Here is a 17,460-nt window from a genome sequence, read left to right on the forward strand (position 1 = left end):
ATGTTTTTTTGTTCATAAGTTTACTCTTTTCACTGAACCTTTTGCTCAGTTTGTCTTTTCTCTCTTTCTCTCCAACATGGAGAGAAAAGGAAGAAAGATGAACTGTACATGAAGTTCAGTTAAAAAGAGCAGATCTCATATGTCACCATGTTCCTCCATGGCTGCGTTCGGCAAAGAAAGTAGATCAGTGAGCGTTCAATGATTCTTTATTATGATTGGTTTCTACACATCATTCAACGAAGATCTAAAGGCAAGGACCAATCATATTGAAAAATCACTGAGCGCTCACTGATCTGCTTTCTCTGCTGAACGCAATCCATGTTAATAATTGGAAATCGAATAATTGGAAATCCGGACTCGAATAGAGGAGTAGTAAGATAATTCAATAATTTTCAGAGTAGATACATTCCTGTCATGTAATATTTTATAACTACATAGCTCGCGATTAAACCTGTGTCGAGTATACATGACTACAGTTGAATGTTCATACGTTTACGAATGTTGAAAAAACTAACCTGCACTCCGCCTGACAATTATGTTAAAGCGTTTATGATTTTATAATAAATAAACGTGTGTCATTAGTAATAGGTGTCTTGTGTTGATCTAGATCAACCAGAGAAGAAAAAGTTGATAGTAGCAGTCATCATCCGAGTCAAAGTAGTAGTCAAAGGACAAGTATTTTCATATTTTTGACGTTATTGCCGATGGAATGGGACCTCCACCTGTAGTCACTGGAATATCACCCAAAGAAGGTCCACCTGGCACTCGGGTAATAGTGCGTGGTGAATTTTTAGGAAATAAAGCCCAAGATCTTATAGGTTAGTGCCATTATCATTATTTATTCAATTTTTTAAAAATCTATATATCTATATAATTATCTATATGTCTGTATAACATCTTAATAAATATTTAATTTAAAATTTTCCTTTGTGTGTGTGTGTGTGTGTGTGTGTGTGTGTGTGTGTGTGTGTGTGTGTGTGTGTGTGTGTGTGTGTGTGTGTGTGGCGCGCGCGCGTGGTGCGTACGTATACGTGTGATGACTGTCATTAATATATATGAATCCAAGCATATCAATATCAAATTTGGTCCGTTAAGATTGTAAGTATTGACTCTTCTTGTTAGTGAAAAATGTCTATATTTATGCCTATTGCTTTTCTTTTTTTAATGGGAATAGAACAAGCAAGGCAATAAGCATGAATATTGATATATTATGCGAATTATCAAGCTATATTTAAATTATAAATATTAAACAATGATAATTTAAGTTGTGATAATTTATCAATCTATCATTTACTTCACAGGACTTACAATATGTGGATGCGATTGTCTACTTTCGGCCGAATGGAAATCGTCAAACAAAATTATAGCGAGGTCAGGACCTTGCAAAGGTCGAGGGGATATAATAGTAACAACTCGAAGTGGAGGACAGGGAACTTCGACAGTACAATTCCGTGGCTACCACGAGACTATCGGTCCTATGAAGGAATCAGCAGTATGGGTAGAGGAAGCACCAATGCAGAGTTTGGGCTGGGGTAGAAGGGCATTGTCACCTACAAATTATCAACAAGAAGATCCTTTAGGACTCAGTGTGGAGGGCAATGAGTAAATTTTCAAATTTTTCTGATTAATTGCAGCTTTATTTATACTTTTATGTTTTATAATAATTGTATTTCATTTTAAAGCAAAAAGTTTCCCGAGGATGAACTGATTGAACTTTTCGGAGATGGGAGCGGAGATCTTACCAGTGAAAAGTTTCATCCAGGATGGTTTTTATTGCAGCATCATCATGCTACGACTCTGGAAGATTTAAAGGCTGGTTTGGCTTATCTCAGAAGAAAAGTCAATTCTCAAAAAGAAGGCCAATTATCATTTTTAAAGGTGAATGAGTAACGTTGAATCAAAACATTTCTGTGTGCACTTAAAATTAAAATTTATTCTTTATTATGAAACAGGCTAATGTAGGAGCGGTAATGGAACAACTCGACACAATAATGTCATTAAAGGATCAATTCGAAGCAGATGTAAAGAGCTATGGCAGTGATCCCACGGAAAAATTGGAAAAAGCTATTAAGCAATCCATGTCAGAAGCTAATAAATTATTCGATGATGTACTGGCGAGAAGGGACAGAGCCGATGCCACTCGCAACGCATTGGCTGTTATGCAACGTTATAAATTTCTCTTTTGCATGCCAATAAACATCGAAAGAAACATTAAACGTGGCAATTATGATCTCGTGATTAACGATTATGCTAGAGTTAAAAATCTGTTTAAAAATACAGAGGTGGATGTTTTCAAAAAAGTATTGGAAGAAATTGACAATAGAATTAGCAATTTTAAAGTGCTGTTACGAAAAAAATTAGAAGAGATGCCATTTAGTTTAGAGGAGCGTAAGAAGATTATTAGAAACCTTGTCAACCTCGAAGCCGAAGGTGATCCAGCATGGGATGCAATAGGTATATATACATCTAAACAAATAGTTTGATTTATATTTAAAACTGGATGTTATTTAAGAAAGTCTTGCACATTTATGACGACTTCATGTAACATATATCTGTATTATCTTTAAATCAGAAAAAATAATTTCAAACTTCATACTCCAGTTTCACATGCAAATTACTTAGAGAAAAGTATTGCCAATGCCTTGCACGAGCATTTGGATGGAGTTAAGATTAATTCCGAAGATGCGAGCAAAACATCTAAGTATGTGCCCATAAATATTAAGCATTTACGCTCGCATAAAAATAGCGGAAATAACTCACCACCGCAAATCTCATGTGTCGAAGCAATTTGTGATATTGTAGTCGAACAATTGCCAGATCTATGGAGATTGGGACAGAGTTATTTCACAGGACAGCTACATGTAGCAGTAGATGTGGAGAAGCAAAGTCATTTCAAAGTATGTATCTTACATTTTATTTCCTTTTTTTATAAATTTATAAATTTCCTTTTTTTATAAATAAAATGAGAAACAATAATAATACAATAAAGAGCATAGCTCGATGTATGTTTCGTACATTGTTTTGTGAATTTATGATAGAGTTTAGTTTTATCGAATATGCAACATGCCATGGGAGCTATGAAAAATATATGTAGTCATGATGTAGAGGCAAGATGGCTTTTACATATTTTACGTTGCGTCAGGCAAATGTATGCATCTCTAATACATCTGGATTTGCCTAGTGAAGCTCTCGATATTTTTGGGTCGTTTATATTGGATTTAAGGTAAAATTGATTCGATTGAGCTACAAATGAATTGCTTGTTTTATTAAATTTTTCATCTTTATCTCAATTTAACTTTTTCTATAATATAGGATACAATGTTTAATCGCTCTTTTCAAACAAGGAGCGGACAATATAATGGCTCTGAATCAAAGAGAAACATGGCAAATAGAATACTTGAATGAGGATGGTGGTGTTACAAAACTGGTACATCTTACAGTACAGTTTCAGTAGACTTTGCTTTTATTAGGAATTTGTTGCGTCTTAATCGTGTTGTTTCGTACTAACAGCCGTATCTATTTGAGGAAATAGTCCTGACAATATCGAAACACGCGCGGGAAACGGTAGTTGTTTGCGGTCCAAGAGAAGGGCCATTGTTCAATAATCCAACTCATCAGATTCTTTATCATAATACCATTAAGACGTTATTCACATCATTTGCGCGATGCCTACAACAGTTAGCATTTAGTGGTTGCGAGGAAGCTATGGATAACGACGAAACATCGGTTTCGCAGTTGATCGGCTCGCCTTCTGGTTATAAAAACAAAACCAACAAGTATCAAGGTCCAGTAAGTAATAAACTATAAATAGGTTTAGCATTTACGTGATACTTATACGAATCCGTAATAGTACTTTTATTTTCACATACATTATTTAAAATGTATAAATTTCTTATCAGACCTGGGAACAATGCCTTTTAATCTCATTAAGCAATATACGATACACTCTAAACACTGTCTTACCAAGAATCGAAGATGCTCTGAAAACGCAAGGTTACCCAGAACTATCTACCGCGGTTGGATGGAAATCGGATTGGACGCAATTGGAGACGTTGGACAGCGCCGTTTTAGACGCGTACTTAGAACGCCGTTGTGATCCACTTGTTGGTACGATAGAACCCAGCATGTACTTGGGTGGTTTGGAATGGGACTTCGATACAGAACCGACCCATCTCAAGCCATATGCTCAAGAAATATTGGCGAATCTAATCGCGGTACACGCGGAGGTAATAAATTGTTATCGCAGTAGTAAAATTCGAGATGTCATTCATTGTTTGTTGTCTCTGATTATTCATAACATCTTTTTGCAGGTACGTCGGGTCGCTCCAGCTCTGTTACAACGAATTCTGTCCCACATAATAGAGACCATAGCGGAGGAACTCGCGCGGCTCATGTCGTGTGTCACGCAATTTCGTCCAGCCGGAATTATTCAAGCACGAACGGATATAATTCTCTTGAGAAATGCCCTGCAAGCCTATAGCACGAGTAGAGCGAGGTAAAAATTGAACATCTAAAAATCGATGGATATCATCTCATTAAAATAGAATCTTTTCTAACTGGAGTCAACTTTCCTAATTCTTCCTAACTTTCCTAACTCTTCCTTTCTTTTTTATAGAAACTTTTTCGAGGAAGCTCTAGATGCGATACCTCAGCCGATGAACAAGGAAGATCGCATGAGAATAGACGCTCTTTTGTTAAAAGTCACAACGTGTATGCGATTGCAGTTATCGTGTCTTGCCAGTGAGGTAACAGAAAACATTCGTTATTTAACAGCAGATCCAGAACGCGTTACCACTGTATAATTTATAACAATCAATCAAAGTAGTACGTACGATAGTACGATCACGGGGAATTTTTAAATTAATAAGATTTCTATCACTGTTCTCATAAATGTATTTAATGCAGTATAATATTGTAATATTGTACAATGGAAATATCAAATATCCAACAAATTTATGATTTGATGGATTATTATATATTTTTGTTCACAATATAATTTATTCTCCATTTTTGTATTTTTTTTTCTTATTTAGAAGATAATTAATAATTTTCATAATTATCAATATTTACACGCATGTATCAAGTAAAATCCATAAAATTTGTGTAAGATACATTTGTAATATGCGCAGCACAATAATGATGAAAATCTTTCCGTATAAAAATTTATTTCATATATCATTGAATAATTAGGCTTTTTTAATCAATTGTAATGTGCCAACATCTGCAGCTAATAATACAGTGTCACCTAAAACGGAAGATACGATGTTACATAGTTATTGAAGAAATTAATATTAATAAAAAAAGGTCTTACGTGCTTTTCATACAACGAAAAATTTTACCTGTTTGAAAAAATTGAGTCGCGCCTTTAGCACCCACAATGCAAGGAAGACCATATTCTCTTGCTACAACAGCACCATGGCTTATAAGACCACCCAATTCTGTTACGATTCCAGTTAATAATGTAAAATATGGGCTCCAACCGATATCAGTGCAATGTGTGATCAAAATATCTCCGTGTTGTATATTTTTTGCTTCGGACAGATTGGTTATTACGCATGCTCTGCCTAGCACAGAACCGCCATAAACCGAAGTACCCTCAATTTTTATACTTTCTTTGTAAGATGAGACATCGAAAGTCTCCTGACAACAACATTATGTAATCTCAATAACACAATGAAAATATATTAAGAAAAATAAAGGAAAAAAATTATCTTTTTATATAACATGATAAAGAATTGGCTTGGTTTACCTTGACTCAATCATTCTTTATATTTATAACAATCAAACAAACCTGTATTGGTATGGGCATGCCAGTACAAAATTCCGGATATTTATGTTTTGTTACTTGTTGATAAATCTTTCTTCTACGTAGCGCTCTGAAAGAAAAAATAAGATTATAGACATAGTAAATCTTGTGAATAATACAAGGCATTTAATAATACACGAAAAAGGCGGTGTAAGCCCAAACTTACCTTCGCACGAGTAACGGATTATGCTCGTTTAAGAGTTGTCCAATCTCCTGATGTGTCAGGAAAAATATAAGGCGTTCATCAGGTATATAATTCTCCGCAACCATCAAAGCACCAAGTCGTATATAAGCTAATCTCAATTTATGCAGAGCAGCTACGATTATACTCTTTGTCGTTTCTCTAAGTGTGACAGCTTTTCGACAAAAAGGTATAATTTTCCGTAGAACGAACTTGGTAAACGATGACATGGGTGTCTTCATAGATTCTACAGTTTCCTTCACGCTAAGTATTTTATTCACATAATTTTCTTCAAGAGACGTCGCTAGTGTCTGAAAATAATAGAAATAAGTACGCACATGTGTGTATACATATAATTTGAATATAATTTGATTATTACATACCTGAATAGTACTAATGATACTATCAGGTTTAAGTATCCAAGGTTCTGCGATAAAATCCATTTCATGAACACACCTATGACCGTGCGTTTCAAAAAAAGTTTTCAATTTTTCCATAGCCGGAGGACAATTTAATTCCAACCAATTCATAGCTTTTGTAGGCTCGATTTTGCTAAACTCATCTGCTTTGCCGCTTTTTCTGATGCATGCTGCTATTTTGCTGAGGGCAATTGGCACTTCAGAACTGATAACGTTGGTGCATGAACTCAACAAAATACCAATGTCCGCAAGATGATCAGATGTAAAATTATCGCTTCCCTTTGTTAAGAACGACAATGCTATCATTTGATACATTGTGCTCACCAGAGACGATAAGTTGTGACCAATGCCTATCTGAAATTTACGAATTTTTTAACAATATGGCTTTATTTTTCATAATAATTAAACAGTGTTTTATGATCAAATCTCAATGAAAATATTTATTTAGATTCAGTGCGATATGATGACTTACTAAAAAAATTTCTTTGTATTTCTTATTTAAAATATTATATAAATCACGAGGTTTGTCGAATGCATCAGCATCCAGAGTATATTTGGATAATATATCAACCATTTCTTTCACCCTCGCGTTATTCGTCCATATTGATTTAAACATGTCATATATCATATATATGCTCTTCCATCTGTTCATAATACCGTACTTTCTTATTGCTACCTCATGTACTTCAGGCGTCACTATTACACGTCCGGATATAGCTAGATCTATTATTTTATTCGACAACGTTATTTCTTTATTAATATCTTGTAAAGTTGTCTAAAAGAGGAAAAGGCGAGAAATAAATTTACTTATCATCCATAATAATTAGAAAGTCAAAAATCAAATACAAGAATTAAAATACTTACTTCCATATAATTTAACGCACATCTCATACCAATCACGTGAAGGTAAGCGCTTTCAAATTTATTGAATTTCGAAGCAACCGATATATTCAAAACTTTTACAAACGTGGAGATTGACAGAGGACTAATGGGATAAGGAAGCACTTCTTCGACATTGGCAAAAGTCATTACGTCGACGTCGCAAGGCACCCCTGAGTCTAACTCGTGCATTAATTCAAAATCTGTCCATGCATTAATGGTTGTAATGGGTCGTGCTTGCAGCAGATAGATCTGTTCACCGACAACCGCCCATTCTATATCTCGTGCAGATCCAAAAAGCGATTCCAAGCACAACCCTATTTTAGCTAATCGTAGAGCTGTTGTATCAGATATCGAAATGTTCTTAATTTCCTGTTCACTTAAAATACTAGTAATTACGCCATCGTCGTTCAGTGAGATCTTCTGCTCTTTATTTCCTACTGTCAACGCTCCTATACTCAAAGTGTCGTCCCATTTTCTATGAATCGTCAAAGTATCCGGTTCGACTGTCCCCGATACTACCGTCTGTAAAAAATATTAGAACGATATATATATATATATATATATATATATATATATATAAAATTTGCATTTAACAAATATCACGAAATATCCAAAATAGTTATCAAAACATATTTTAACTGAATATTTTTATCAACATGATTAAAAAAATATTTTGTATCACTATTGTATGATATTTTTAATATTGATCGATCATACCTCTCCTAAACCGTAATTGGCTGTAATAACAATGCTGGATGGATCTCCAGTCGTGGGATGTCTAGTGAACATGACACCGGCCGCTTCGGCGTTAACCATTTTCTGAATACAAACAGCCATGGATTTTAGAGGTAGTCCGTTTTGTCGCCTGTATCCCGCCATTTCCCCAGAAAAAAATTATCATTTATCAATCTAAGACAATGCCTAACGAGGCAATTTTCTAAAAAGAATAAATTACCTGTATTCGATACTTCGATACGAGAACATACTTGCCCAACATTTAGCAACACATTTAATAACATCATTCGCATCTTTCACGCCTAAATACGTCGAGTTTTGACCAGCAGCTGAAGTTTCGTCGCTGTCTTCTCCAATCGCGCTGGATCTTACGGCGTAACGCCGATCATGTGTATTTGTTTCATTTACAGACGATTCCAATTTCTCTAAACCTTGTAATATCGCCTTCGCAATTTCTTCTTCGACAGGAGTATTCTCAATGCTGGACATCGCCCTAAAAAAACAAAAATAGACTTTACTTTGCGACCACGATATACTTTTATGAAATTAGACCTACTTTTGACAATAACTCTCAAAGTCTTCTTTTTTTTTCCAATGATTAACGTTCATTATATCAGCAATTGCGTCTTGTAATTGTTTGTGATGCTGCAATTGTCGTTCCAGAGCAAAACTCGTTACGCAGAAACCTTGAGGTACCACAAACTACAAATAGAACTTTGTATATGACTTGAATTTCTTAATGAGCGATAATATATATATAATATAGTGTGGATTATTGGATTAATATTTAAGAGATTGGAGGAAAATGATTGATTTAAAATAATTATTTTTATTAATATATTATTAATTTTAATTAATTTTTTTTGTAGATTGGATATAATAATATTTTATTTAATATTTGAAGTTAGTTTAATTCCTACTTTTTTTTTAATACGTACATCATCAGCGACAGTAGTTGTCAGAATGGCAAGAGAATATCCCTTTCCCCCGACGACGCTTTCATTTTGACATTGCTTATCATCAAAATGCAAAATGTATTTATCTTTTTGCGCAAATGTATCGGGTCGCGTTAGAGGTTGAATTCTCGCGATTGGAGTCTTGATTTGCTTCGGTCCAGTGTACGGACAATGTATAATCATTAATCCGACACCTATATGTATTGTTACAAATTTTTAAAGATATAAAGAAGATAATAAAATTATCTTGATTATTACAGCTTTACAAAATAAGATTTCAATCTAGTCTGTCTTTAAAATGCTTTTTTCCGAATTGTTTTCCGAATCATTGTGTCAATATACCTGTGCTACCGTTTAGTTCGACACGCAAATTACGAGTTGTATAAGTCCAACACCATGGTTGGCCGTTGTAACAAGTTATTGCATTTCCCACTGGATAATTGATAACAGCATTGTATTGTTTCCCAGCCGCTGGAAAATGAAAAACGATAGTGTATAAATAAATGTTAACGCAGTAACGAGCGTTTCATACGAGCGATTGAAATTTGTGACTGACATTGACGACGATATAGAGGAATAAAAACCTGTAAATGCAATTTTGTAGTTCATAGGAGCACAGCAGTTTATGTCTTCTTTTTCAAAATCGCTCAATTTCAGATCCATCCAATCAATTTTGCTTATGCTTCCTGATGCTGCTTCAAGATTTCCAAACTGCATGCTGTAATAAATTTTGTTTCGCGAATATGAAGTTACGTATTTCTCATTGGTTACGAGTCATTATACGTTTTGAGAATTTGAGATTCATCATTATTTGTATAAAATTTCCCAATTTATTTACAAAACGTTATATGATACTATATTTTTAAAAAAAATGATAAAATAAAGATAATAAAATAGAGATAAAATAAAGACATAAAAAATTTCTTTATAGGAAATTTTAACAAAACACAACAAGCAATATTACATTACGATATTATTGACATATATTTGTTTATCTTACTGCGAAAAGCTATATTTGGTATTGCTCACACCAAGATGATACATTGCTCCATGTTTTGTCACACCAAAAAGTGTGATGGTTCGATGAAATTGATAAGATTCGTGCTTGCCCCAACGACGCTGACAAAGTCCTCGCAAATACAACGCATTTGCACTTGAATCTTTGAACGTAATCTGCCCGATAATGGACCCCCATAGATCAAAACCCGTGTAATCTATCAATTTACTAGAGTGCCAACAGAGAAAAAAAAAAGGGAAATTTAGACCTAATGTATATTACTACTGAAGCAAAGGATTATTAGGACAGCGAGCTACATTGAAAAATTGTAAAGTTTTACATTTTATGCTTCCAATCAGGGCTCCTCCATGGTTCACGTGCTAAAGCGTCCGCATGCAAATACGTACTCCAATCATCCGGCCATTTTAACAATCGGGGCTTGCCAATAAATCTGGAAAAACGAAACGTACGTGACCAAATGGACGACCATTCAAACGATTGCACGTTTCTTTTATTTGCCTTTACTCACATAAAATTTAAACGAATGTGTTCCACATTGTCGTCATTGGACGTGTCTCCTTGACACTGGTTCCGGAGAAGACCGTTGTAGGTAATTCTCCAACGTTGTCGCGGTTCCAACGTCTCAATTTTTAAACCCGACGTTGACCATTTTTGACCAGTATTTTCTATCGCAAGTGTGTCAGGATAATCTGTGCATTCACAATGAGAGATGTGTTTAATTTTCAATTTTTACGTGTTATATTTCGATTACCTGTGATATCATGATAAACTTTACCGAGTGGCACGTAGACTTGACCGTCCGACAAGATCACTTGCAGCATCAATTCCGCTGTGCGATACCCTCTGTGATTTATTTTAACAAATAACGAATTACCTTTTTGATCGGCACCATAAAAGGACAGGCTATCGCAACTCTGTATAAAAAAAGAAATTCACTTGGAAATCAATTTTGCATAGGATTAATTTATTCGCGAGTATTACGTATTACTCACATTTTCATCTATAATAGTTTTTGATTCATCCGAATGTGGTTGCAAGATTTTTTTTATATAAAATAGTGCTTCGTTATGCTTACTTGTCTTTCTAACTGTTCTCTTCTTCTTCGAGATGCACCAAAGAGCCCACCATCGTTTTAGGACAAATTGTATGTCTAAAGAAACACGATTTAAATGCGAATATCTATTTCGATTAAATCGAATATTGTGTAATCTTTCAAAATTAATAAACTCCAGCTTTCACGTATTATCTTGATAAACGAGGAAAAAAAATGAAATTATGCAACTTATTTGTCTAAACACACATCTCACCTAATCCCAGGTAGTGCGAAAGCCGCTTTTTTATAAACCAAAAATAAATCCATACAGTAATAACAATCGGGATTATAATTTGCATGTTGAATGTAATAAACGTTATCATGTAATGTTGCACAAGCGCTAGAAATTGCACAATAAGTTCTCGTTCACACTGCAAAAGATATATATATATATATATATATATATATATACACACAGCACACGTATATATGAATACACGTGCAATTATCTAATAGAGGACTTCTCGGACTTTTCCCTCTCTTGTTACATCGACAGATATCAGAATACTGGTATGTTATCGCGTTTAGTTCGATTTAAATGATTCAAGGCCTGTTATCGAGATTCATTATCAGATAATATGCTTTATTTCCCCGGATTAAATCTTGTAACCACAAGTAGTAATGATGACATACACCTATTAAATGAGCGTCCGAACAAAGAATATATCATCTGACTTCTTCCTGCTATACGCTGTTTTATCTATTATGTAATTCTCCTTTTACTGGTCCTTGAACATATTATGTTAAGAACATCGTAGATAATATATCGTAATTATCAGTTGATATTATAGCACTCCGTTATCAAAGCAATTATAAAAATAAAAAAAAACTAAAAAAATGGGATAGTACTAGGTGATAAAAAGAAACTTGCAAAATACTTTTTTGTAACAACTGCATACGTATATTTTTACATTATATTATAAATAATATTTGCCAGCACCTGGCAACGCTTCAACGTGATGTTACGAAAGCTTTGAACTTTAGATAACGAAAACAATGATATTGATCAATCAAAATTGTTAATTCGTTTTCTTATTCGTATTGTTGCCGAGATCAACAGCTTCTTCAGTAATCGTATCAGTATCCATACGTGATTTATCTACCGGGTATAACCTGTTGATAAATTTTTTTTTTCTTAATTGATACATTATGTGGCTCGAATGGGAAAATGGCAATGAAATGTACTGCTCTTCACATCGAATATCACTGAACGAGTCATAAGTAGCGAAATGAGGAATGCAAAATTTTCTGATGAGATAGATTTTTGAGTTCAATCATTTTCTGACGAAAAGTAATCTCATACGTCTCATATTCGTATGATGACAATTTCCTTTCAATCAGAACCAGAAACAGAAACAGAAAATACAAAAAATTTTTTCTTGATAACTATACTTATCTTTGGATAAAAATTCAAGTAAAAATTCAAGCCGAAATACTGGTAGAAATGCAAATAGAAATTCAAACCGAGATACAGGTAGAAATACATATAGGTAGAAATTCTGGCAAAATTCCATTTTCTTGGAAGAAAATATTTACGGCTCGACTCTCTCAAACAGTCAATTCGGTTTTGTAATGTCATAAGCGAGAAATTATGTACAATAATTGCAAAATATACCTTTATTTTTTAATTTTTCCTTAAAAGCATAATAATTTCGTAATCCTGAAATTTGTAAAATGTACGGGAAACTGAAACATCTGTCCGATCTATCACATAGAAATGTAAAATAATTGTTAAAATGAGTCATTTTTCAGCCATTCTCATTTCGTGATCTTAAAATATGCAGGAAATTAAAATATATATGTCCGATCTGTCACATAGAAATAATTCCTAAAATAACGGATTATATTTCAGCCATTAACTGGCCATTTGAGAATGGCTGAAATATAATCCGTTATTTTAGGAATTATTTCTATGTGACAGATCGGACATATATATTTTAATTTCCTGCATATTTTAAGATCACGAAATTAATTATTTTTAAGAGAAAATTAGAAAATAAAGCTATTTGTTGTCAAGGAAATTACTGCATGTCATTTATCGCCTATGACATCATAAACCAATATGATGTCATAAGCGATAAATGACTTGCAATTGAACATAAAAATTGAATTACTCTCGAAACAAGCCGCTTCAGTTAAAGCGACATAAAAAGAAAATAAAACGGAAGTTCGCGAAAATCGATGCATTTTTCTATTTTATTACAAATTATAATTCTCTCTATCATTATTTTACTATACGATACTCTCTATCACTATTTTTCTTTCAATCCAAATCAACGTTCAATCCAAGCAACGTTCAATGATACACGGCGTGATTCGCAAGTTAAATGAATAAGCTCTCTTACCATCTTTGATAAAGATAAATCAGAAAGACGGCGTCGTCTCTGAAGCATGCTATTCTGTGAGCTGTCGGCATCGTTATAATGAAAGCGAATACATCATCGATAAATGTATTAAATGCCTTATACATAAATGCCCTCCATGGCAGGTGCGCCACGGATTTCAATTTATAATTAACAAACAATTGCGGTAGCATAAAGAGAAATCCAAACGCGTAAACTCCATTTACCAAGGAATTTATACTCCAAGAATACCAACTGTAATTCAAAACGATTTGTTATCGTTAATGATAATCATCTATCTAAAGACAAAAGGTCATCTCGTATATATATGTCTTTTTCAGATAAGAAAATTTGCGGTCATTTACCTTTTATGAGGTTGATAAAATAACGAATAGATGGCACCAGCGATAACTAATGGATATAACAAATAACTCAGATAACGCATACTCTCAGCATCAAACTCTCTAGTTTTCACCTCTGCCGCATCAATGTCATCGGTTTTAAATTGTATTTTTGGCAATATACTACCGCTGCTAATCAATTCCACTCTCGATATCTTTTTTAATTTCCACATCTATCAAACAAGTGAACATATTAAAAAATAAATTGTATATTATGCATTAATACATAAACTGTAATAATTAAATCGATATAAACACTGTCTTATATTTGTAACATACGCACCTCAATAACAGTGCTAACACCGGTCGGAATGAGAACGAGTAAGGAAGAACCTTCATCGCAAAGATAAAGGAAAATCACAGTCTGACTAAATGCACGCCATATCACGGTCCATTTGCTGAGACCTATAAGATTACTCTTCTTCCGCCAAAAGCTAACATCATTTTTAATAGCGAGGAAATCAAACAACAACTGTAACACAGAAGATAAGTGTGGTCTAAGTTTCTCTTTCGTTTCCATCAAGTTCTATCTCATTCCGATGAGACATAATTTCAAGTTTGATATCGATGTACTTATTATTTCACTCACGTGTACAGCTGCGATAAAGAAAGTACCACCCAGTAAGTAGATATTGGTATCTGCAAAAATACCCTTCACTTCATCGATATCTTTGTCGGAAAAACCAAGATTCTTGAGATTTTCCATGGTTGCTTGCACATGTAGCATCAATCTTAATTTTCCCAAAGAGATAGGTGAATATTCTACTGTGACATTCATTATATTATCTTGCAGAGTAATTCGTTTAAGATCTCGATGTCGGGTTTGTAAGAAATCACAGTTTACAATTGGCAAGAACTTATGTTTGCCGACTATTCTGCAAGAAACAACCAGTATATTTTTAATACAAGTCAGTATATCTTTAATACTGATATGCTAGATTGTATAACAATCAGTTGATTAAAATAAAAATTTATATACTTGATATGATGCAGAAGTTCGGTGGGCATGCCATGTATAGGAAGTATGACATTGTCTGTCATTATTGTAAAAGTTATACGACTTTTCATATGCGACACTGGACGTATGACAGTTTGGCTATCAACTTTCTTCATGCTATTATTCTTGTCACCCAACAACTTGAATACTTCTGCTTCAGGTATTATATATTGTGTCATTTTAATAGTAGTATATGAAGTAAATATATCCTGCGAGATGCAATTGAAATAATTAAATATAAAACGAAACGTTATACAGATATTGAATGCCAAATAAGATATTTCCAAAAATATTTACAAATTTTATTAATATTAAATTATATATAATTGCATTACTTTTTGTAAATCAACAAATGATCTATCCTGTTTTACGGAAGGAGGCACTAAGAGTATATGTAAAAACAATGTTCCATTCCGCCGCGTTTCACGTGGTACAGTTAAAATCACTGGACTGTAACAAAAAAAGTAGATAAATCATTAAATCTACAAGGGTCAAAGTCCCGCTCAGACCGTCCATTTCCATATGAATGAGTGTCAAATATGATTTGAATTTATTGATTCTTCTCCCACGTTCCTCTAAGCAGAAAAAAGTAAGTGACGACTTGAAAAAGATAATCATTCATATGGATGATGCTCAGAGAGAGAGAGAGAGAGAGAGATCAACGGTCTGACTAATCGCAGGGATGCTCACATGGCTTGCGTTTGTTCGTAATCAAAGTTTTGCGCCGAGTATACGAGATCGGCATTTTTACCGATGGGATATCTCTTAACGGAGCTATATATATACAAGTCCAATTGCGGCCGGTCAGTCAGGTATGACTCGAGGCACAGCTTGCCATCCTCGCAGGCTGGTGACACGAACAGCAACGACAGCGTGTATATCGAGTACACGATGTATCCTAGAAATATCTCGGAGAGAATAACGCTGAGCGAGGGCCACTGCATCTCGACAGGAAGCTATATCACGAGGAATTCTCGAGGGCTAACCGGTGTTACAGGAGACGCTCGCACGACATCACATCTCGCGGGGTTTACGGATTCTCCGGACGGTCGGACCGGGCGATGGCGATCGCGACGCGACGTCCGCGACGATCGTTCGAGCTTCTGCCGCGTGGCAACGCGTGGCGACGTCGCGAAGGAAAAATTGAAGGAGATATTGACATGCGCTCGATCCGTACGTACGCCACCCGAATTTGCACCGGCGTCGTTTCAGCCCCCGATCGTTGTCGATTTTTGAGATTGGAATGTATGCGCCGCGCGCACCGTCACCGATAGTTCATTGGCTCACGTGTCATTAATATTGGTTTTGTACATCGCATGCGTACATTTGTGTGTACTTTTGTTCCTTGCCGTGTACTTTACATAAACCTCCTCGACGGGTATTTAAAAATGCGCCATCAACGGCATCGGTAAACATACGCGGATCGATAAGAAGTACGAAATTACGTTACCGACATGCATTTATTGCGGCTTGTTTTCTTTAGCGACCTGACTTACCGACGTAAAATAAAGCCCTGCACATAATGCTAGGAGCGGGAATAAATATTAAATTTTAGAAATAAAAATTTGGAATAAGAATTAAATATAACGTACGTATAGACACAGTAAGTATAAGCTATGGCTATATTTTATATTAGCACCGGTAAAAAAAAGCTTTGCTAAAAATAAGCTTCATCTTTTAATAACTTTCTTAAAACAATTTCTTCAATTTAGATAAAGAATCAGTATCAAGAGAAGAAAAAAAACGAGAAGAAAAATTGAATTTTTATTTTACGTTTTATATTGAAGAATTAATCGATTTCGCCAAATTATTTGCTAAGAAGAAAAATAATAGATAAAAAGAGTAATCAAATAATAATTTTCAATCAAATAATTTCAAGTTTCATTTGCTTTAATAAAACTCCAATTTGAATTCAACAGTTAATAAAATTACAATGTTTAAATTTAGAAATGTTCATTCATCCTCACCGAAAATAATAAAGTTCTTTATCACATAAGTTGTTTGAATTTACTAAACGAATTAGCTCAACTAATGAGAGATGCAAAAGGAAGTAAGGGAAGAAAAAAATTTGCCCGGTAAAAAATTTTTCATATATAATTAAATATAAATAAATATAATTATATGTAAAGCGTCATATATATAAAAATACAATTATAAATATAATATAAATATATTATATAATCATATAATTATATATTTTTATATGTGGACATATTTTATATATATCAAATTGATTATTGGGCGTAAAAATTGTTCAAGGAAAGTATCATGTGTGTTTTTAATTTTCTGCGTTAGTCAATTTTCAGTTTTATAACTTTACCCATCTTGGAATACTCGAATCTTGCACGTGTGCTTCAAGTCAACTTCTTCCAAGAACTTTCATCTTAAACTTTACTTAGAATGAACGCGGAATAACGGCAGCCAAACTCTTAATGTTAATTAAACGAAGATGACATAAATTGGATATTGTATTGTATTGTCCTTGTTCCTCATAACCATTTGCACTTTATCATTTTTATAACAAATGAAAATCTATAGTACAATAAAAAGCGATGGATGGACTTTTCATTATGACTATTCGTCTCAGATTGAATCACATGGGCAATAGCTGCACTCGTTTCAATTAGAGT

At 34.1% G+C, this 17,460-nt stretch overlaps 3 protein-coding genes and 1 long non-coding RNA gene across 5 annotated transcripts; 2 read left to right on the top strand and 2 right to left on the bottom strand.

Annotated features, from left to right (window-relative positions):
* The first annotated feature begins 179 nt into the window (after positions 1-179).
* On the top strand, positions 180-5,004 carry Sec5 (exocyst complex component secretory 5). Its single transcript, XM_011635020.3, has 12 exons — positions 180-372; positions 608-818; positions 1,302-1,602; positions 1,683-1,878; positions 1,953-2,454; positions 2,602-2,897; positions 3,039-3,223; positions 3,313-3,427; positions 3,511-3,789; positions 3,900-4,226; positions 4,311-4,495; positions 4,616-5,004. The coding sequence occupies exons 2-12, from the start codon at positions 710-712 to the stop codon at positions 4,800-4,802; spliced, it is 2,682 nt and encodes an 893-aa protein (XP_011633322.2). The 5' UTR covers positions 180-372; positions 608-709; the 3' UTR covers positions 4,803-5,004.
* On the bottom strand, positions 4,870-11,461 carry LOC105424673 (uncharacterized). 2 transcript variants are annotated; one of them, XM_011635019.2, is made up of 19 exons: positions 11,305-11,461; positions 10,990-11,147; positions 10,773-10,911; positions 10,506-10,686; positions 10,317-10,427; positions 9,980-10,204; positions 9,564-9,697; positions 9,322-9,450; positions 8,962-9,173; positions 8,580-8,725; positions 8,244-8,516; positions 8,006-8,153; positions 7,271-7,810; positions 6,879-7,181; positions 6,371-6,760; positions 5,973-6,298; positions 5,792-5,876; positions 5,340-5,640; positions 4,870-5,245 (listed from the first exon to the last, which is right to left on the bottom strand). In XM_011635019.2, the coding sequence occupies exons 1-19, from the start codon at positions 11,411-11,413 to the stop codon at positions 5,187-5,189; spliced, it is 3,969 nt and encodes a 1,322-aa protein (XP_011633321.2). In that variant the 5' UTR covers positions 11,414-11,461; the 3' UTR covers positions 4,870-5,186. The 2 variants fall into 2 exon arrangements, with proteins under 2 accessions (XP_011633321.2, XP_088935048.1); XM_089078922.1 differs by having other exon boundaries at positions 11,073-11,147; positions 11,305-11,371.
* A 66-nt stretch (positions 11,462-11,527) lies between these two features.
* Positions 11,528-17,398, top strand: LOC148936144 (uncharacterized). The gene is made up of 3 exons (XR_016139748.1): positions 11,528-11,600; positions 13,774-14,741; positions 14,827-17,398. It is a non-coding gene; the product is annotated as an uncharacterized LOC148936144 (long non-coding RNA).
* On the bottom strand, positions 11,958-15,774 carry LOC105424672 (lipid scramblase CLPTM1L). Its single transcript, XM_011635018.3, has 8 exons — positions 15,521-15,774; positions 15,166-15,280; positions 14,813-15,039; positions 14,423-14,708; positions 14,117-14,305; positions 13,798-14,006; positions 13,436-13,687; positions 11,958-12,203 (listed from the first exon to the last, which is right to left on the bottom strand). Exons 1-8 carry the CDS (start codon positions 15,772-15,774, stop codon positions 12,110-12,112), a joined length of 1,626 nt encoding a protein of 541 aa, XP_011633320.2. The 3' UTR covers positions 11,958-12,109.
* Positions 17,399-17,460: the final 62 nt, after the last annotated feature.

The sequence above is a fragment of the Pogonomyrmex barbatus genome, unplaced genomic scaffold (assembly GCF_055798465.1).
Source record: "Pogonomyrmex barbatus isolate J1 unplaced genomic scaffold, ASM5579846v1 scaffold3, whole genome shotgun sequence".
Lineage (NCBI taxonomy): Eukaryota > Metazoa > Arthropoda > Insecta > Hymenoptera > Formicidae > Pogonomyrmex > Pogonomyrmex barbatus.